The sequence below is a fragment of the Nipponia nippon genome, unplaced genomic scaffold, assembly GCF_047370975.1.
Source record: "Nipponia nippon isolate SJK-2023a ecotype South Korea unplaced genomic scaffold, ASM4737097v1 scaffold_12, whole genome shotgun sequence".
Taxonomy (NCBI): domain Eukaryota; kingdom Metazoa; phylum Chordata; class Aves; order Pelecaniformes; family Threskiornithidae; genus Nipponia; species Nipponia nippon.
In genome coordinates, this window is record NW_028262313.1 from 7510658 (window position 1) to 7516117 (window position 5460).

The 5460-nt window shown below is 42.8% G+C and overlaps 1 protein-coding gene across 2 annotated transcripts in view; it reads left to right on the top strand.

Moving 5' to 3' along the window:
- Positions 1–4585, top strand: part of TMEM255A (transmembrane protein 255A) — a 28473-nt gene extending 23888 nt beyond the window's left edge. For both annotated transcript variants that reach the window (XM_087748603.1, XM_087748602.1), the window contains exon 9: positions 1759–4585. In XM_087748603.1, the coding sequence (XP_087604729.1) occupies positions 1759–1917 (159 nt within the window). In that variant the 3' untranslated portion in view covers positions 1918–4585. The remainder of the gene's footprint in view (positions 1–1758) is intronic.
- Positions 4586–5460: the final 875 nt, after the last annotated feature.

Sequence of the window (5460 nt, forward strand, 5' to 3'; positions counted from 1 at the left end):
GGTGCAAGAGTTGGCCAAGTCAGTGCTTCCCACTCATCCCACACATCTTTCACATGAAAAAAACCCAATGTTCCAGAATTTCGAAGGAAGCCTGTGCCCCTGCAAGAGGCTGGCTTTCGCACACAACTCTAAAACGGCAGACCCAGCTCTCTGGTTTTTGGAGGAGCACAAGCCGATGGGTGTTGGAGCAGCCACGACTTGTGCCGTAGCTAATGACGCTCCAGCCAGCTGGTCGTGGTGAGGAAGGCCTTTGCAGTGGGCCATGATTGGAACCGGGCAGGGGGAAAGGACCCTGGTGGGAGTAGTGCTGGTGTCCGCTCCTCACTCTGTGCTTGGCTGGGGGCAATCGGGTCAGAAAGTCTCAATCCTGCAGCGTTTTGACTTCTGCAGGCCCTGAGCCATGTTTGGCTCTGATGAGAGAACATAGGCGAGCGGTGGCCTTCTCTGCCTTTCACCCCCTGTTGAAAGAGGCGTTAGTGCCATCTTCCCAGCCGTCAGCTTCATTAACAAAGCCAGGCTGCTGCCTGCAGTCGGCACGAGCCAGGCCTGCCTGCAGCCACGGCAGCTCTCCTCCAGGACTCGTGGCTGCGGCTGAGGCAGCCGGGCGCAGGCGCTTTGTAATGGTGAAAACCCAGGGCTGCGTTTGCTAACGAGCGCCGGTGCCGTGTCACCGCGGCAGTGCCCTGCCAAATGTCTGCGGTCCGGGGGCTCCCACCCATTGGGCTTTAGGTGAACTGGGGCGTGATGGAAGAGCTGTTGTGTTGTTTGAAACGGGAACGGTTTGTATGGCTTTCTGTGAGGTCCTTGGTGAGCAGGCTGGGCTTTCACGGTCTATGCATCCGCTTAATAAACCGTCACAGGTTGGTGTTAGGGGAGTGACACAAAAAAGATGCTGTTTGAAAACAACCTGCTATTACTGCAGAGTCTGTCATCCCACCAAGGTAAAATCACAAGGTCACCTCCGACCTTGTCCATGGCCACCGCTGCGTACAGCTCGGCCTCGCTGCCCCTGGCACGGGTCTCTTGCAGCACAGTGCAAATCCTCCTCGCGGTTCTGTCTCTGCTGGGACCTTAAGCCGGGCACATTCGGGATTTGCAGGGTGGTGAAGGGGTGCGTGCTGCCTGAGCGCCTGTTTCTGGACAGAACGCAGCCTGTGCGCAGGTCTCTGACAGCGCCAGCGCTCCATGACGAGGCGTTAGACCTCAAGTATTTTTGATAACGAAGGTATTTTGAAGAGCAGAAATTAATCTTCAGGCATGCACAAATTTTGTTTCGCCACCTTTTCAAGCTTTTTACTTACTGAAGGGTTAAATTATTTTGTTACCATTAATTTCTGGGTTTTTTTTATTTGTGATGAAGAGAAAAAGTGGTGAAAGAAGAAATTATCTGCAGCCTGTTCGTTGTTGCTACTGGCTGATGTGTGAAACCCAAGATTTGAGAGAGATTCATCAGTTTTCACTTGTCCAGCCTCTGTGAAATGCAGCAGGTACACAGAAGTGATGAGAAAGAACTTTTTTTTTTAATGCCTTCTTCAGTTTTAGGTCTGAGTTGTCTCATTATGCAAAACTGTTACTTACAGGCTGTGCTTACCTTGAATGGAACAAGTTATTTGAATACTTATTTGTATGTACATACGTTTTGCAGAAGTGAGCCTTGAAATGTTAATTTTGCACTGCGTGGTAATGAAGTATCGCTTTGCCAGGATCCTTTACATTAAGAAGTGTTTACATTACAGCCTTCTTGCTGTCTCCCTGCAGCATTCCAGCGTGTTTCCAGCCTCCACTCCTTCTGGCCTCTCCGATGACCCCCAGTCAGTGTCGCCATCTCCCAGCTATATGTGGTCCTCTAATGCACCGCCTCGTTACTCGCCACCGTATTTTCCACCTTTTGAAAAGCCACCACCTTACACACCGTAAAGAACGTGGGAAGGAAGAAAAAAATATTTACCATTGAAATATTTGTGAACATTTTGTATTTATATTTTACTGTGGGAGGGAGCGGGAGGATAGATACAGAAGATAATTGCAAACACAAATATTTGATTGGACTGGTCTTTCTTGCGAGACTTATTGCAGAGGCCTAACAATGGAGTACGAGGAAGGGGACATACTGCTGATGTTTGGCAGTGTCGGGGACTAGCGGGTGGCCTAAATTCCAGCCTCCTTGTTTTACCGCAAGGTTCATGTAGTCCTTGGTTTTTAATAAAGCGATACAACACAGATGATAGATTCTGGTCTACCTTACTCCATCTTATGCCAAGCTGAAGTAAGGGTAGCCAAGATCGATAGTTGCCGGAGAGTATCAGCCTGTTTAAGGTGTGGGTGCTTGCAGACAGCTCAACTTGATGCTTGTTTTGTTTGGCCTTGGGGCTCCAGTTGCTGGGATTTTTTGGGGCCACAGAAGCTAGCTCACATCACTTGTTGGTTACAGCCTATGCACTGGAAAAATCTTGGGGGGAACCGTGACAGCGTCTCAAACTTTAACACTAATGAAAAGAGAAAGCGTCATAGGATATTTTCATGTATGTCTAGCAAAACAATTGGAATATTGCTTTTTTGAGAGGAAAAGCTTTAATAGGCAAGCCATTTTTATTTCAGGAAGCTTCTTAAGATAGAAGGTGAAATGGAGTTGTCTCTCTCTGTGTAAGTAATGCTGAACTCACACAGTTTGGGTGGTTGCACTGCCTAAATCTTTCTTGTATTCCTATGAAGAGCATCGGGAACTGTCCACAAGTCACTGAAACAGTGCAGTGAAAACATTTTTTTTTTCCCCCCTTCTATTTGGTTGTGATTTATTTTTTTTTTTTAAGCTTGTACTTTTAACTTTTTTAATGGACTGAATCAGCACCCTGAATAAGCACTGTTTTAGTAGCTGTATTATGGGCTGCACATAAGGAATATCCACTACTAGTTCTCCAAGATGTAAGTCTCACATGGATACAATTCAACACCCTGTAATATAGGATGAAACTGATAGGAATTTGCAATTATTGTTGTGACTTTCATTTAATCTTCAGCTGATGACTGTGCTGATTGATCTAGATTCCAACAGATTTTGCATGCATCCTGCATACCAAAAGGAGGTCAGCTTTGTTACGTGACACACTGTCCTGTAAAGTGTGGTTCTGCTCCAGAAGTGATTTCAGATGACAGCATTCAGATCTGAGCTGCTCAACCTGAGCGTCTCAACTGCTTACTTCAGGGATAAAAATAAGGTATTGACATTTTACTCCTTATTTCCTAAAGATTTAATTTCTTTGGCATCAGATTGTTGACCCTAATCCTCAATTGTCTACCTTTACTTTCAACTGATGCAGATAAAAAGGTAGCTAAAAGCTAAATCTGGCTTTCAGAATCTAAAAGTGGAATGCGTGCTAGAGGGGAAAAAAATCCAGCTGGATTTTAAACTGTAGCATCTCTCTACTTTTAATCTAAAAAAAAAAAAAAAATACTGTCAACATGGAAAACAAACACTGGAGTCTCTGATCTCACTTTTCAAAGTATACCCACACTTTATAATGCTGTTTTTAATCCTATGCATTTGCAAAGCCTTTAGGCTAGGCTGTGTGTTAACCTTATCATTTCCACTGTCAAATACTAATCAGTATATTAATAAGCTAGAGGATGACACTGGTTATCCAGAAGCAAGTGTAACTTTTCTCCAGTAACAAAGAAAAATAAATGGCTGGAGAAAGGAACGCAGTTCATGGGATTTAAAGCAGTAGTGTATGCAGAACATATCCTGGTGACATTTTGTTTTACTACAGATTGTTGAAGTGCAGCTCCTATAAATTTGCGTAGTGGAAATATAAATTTATATACTAGGGCATCATCCATTTTATATTACATTTTCCTGAATTAAATCTTAATAAAGAGATCATGGGTTATTTCAAAATAAACAGCACTTCTCCTGATAAAACTCCCCACAAAACTAGAATCAGAAGGGCACATTAACTTAATATCAGAAAACATTTTATTTTTCTGTCTTTGAACTAAAAGCTAACAGTCCTGTCCCACTTCTGACAAACATACTCTACCATTTGTGCCTGTCAACTAAATAGGGCTAGAAGGACTAGGGGACCCTACAGGACGGGACTAAGAAACTCATGAGGGGAACAACACTTAGTGGCAGAGAAACACCTAGGAACTGAGTGTGTCATTGGTTTTGAGTTGACAAATACTAAACTTAGGAAACTATCCAAATTCTCATTTTTTTCCTAAGGAATATTTAAGCAAAAATTGCATTGCTGCTTTAAATTCACTATAAAAGGACAAGTCCATTTTTAAAAAATTACCAGTGGGATTTTCTGTTGAATTACCTGTTTCCTTCTGCTTGAGTAAAACTAAGCATTTAATGTAAATGCAACATTCTGCACTGTACCCATCATTTCTTATGAGAATGTCAAGATTGTGACTCATGTGTACCCTTTTATTACTTTACCAAAGTTAAATAAAATTGTGTGACTTTTGTAAACATTTATAAATTGCATTTTACATTTTAGCGACTTTCCTGTTTCACAACCATCTTTAATGTTAGTATAATTCCAGTATAATAGCATCATGCATTAAAAAAAAAACAAACCTGTATTTGCTATATTGGAAACTGGAGTTTCTACCACGATTAGCCAGAGGCAACTTTAAGTTCCGTTTTTAAAAGCACCAGATGCCCCCACACTTCGTAATTCTGTACTCCTACCCACGTAAGAGGGTGCCCTGACCGCAATCACTGTAAAGTCATTACTGCTGATTTTTTTTGCTTAACACAGAGGCGAAGAGTCCAGCCAGTGCAGTGTCAGTGTCTCCTTTACTTACTTTCATGCTTACATTACTTTGGGCTTAATTCTGTCTTGGTGATGTCAGCTGCTCTTTGATGTTAGCAGCAGTAGGTGGAAGCCCTATGCCAAGGAGATAAATGCATCTAAAAGGCGATTTGATATGTTACTTACTAAATCGCATTCCTTACCTGTAACAAGAAGTCTACATAAAGTAACTAATTTTCTCCATGGTGGCCACAGTTCGCCAACAATCTAACTCCTCCAAATCATAACTAGTCAGCAACCTGTTAAGAAGAGGAGCCCTATCCCCGAGTTAGCTGGAATGCATTGCAATGGTCACTATGTGTGCTTTTCTTGATTTCTAGCTCATTTGCAATGACAGGAGTAGCTGGACAGGCTGTTCCACAGCAGCTCTGCCTATTCTGAGTGTAAGCAGGTATCACAACATTCAGCTCACAATACACAGTGGAGTTTTTCAGCTAATTTGTTTTCTTGGAAAGTGCTCAACCAAAAAACAAACAAACAAAAAACCACAGAAAAAACCTAAGCCCCAAATAACAACACCTCCCCCCCACCCAGGAGGTTCCCAAAGACCTGGAAAAGGAAGCTACAAACTGTTGGTAATCTAACACGTTAGACTGTAGAAGCTGAGTTGTCATTAAAAAGAAACATGCTACACCCATCG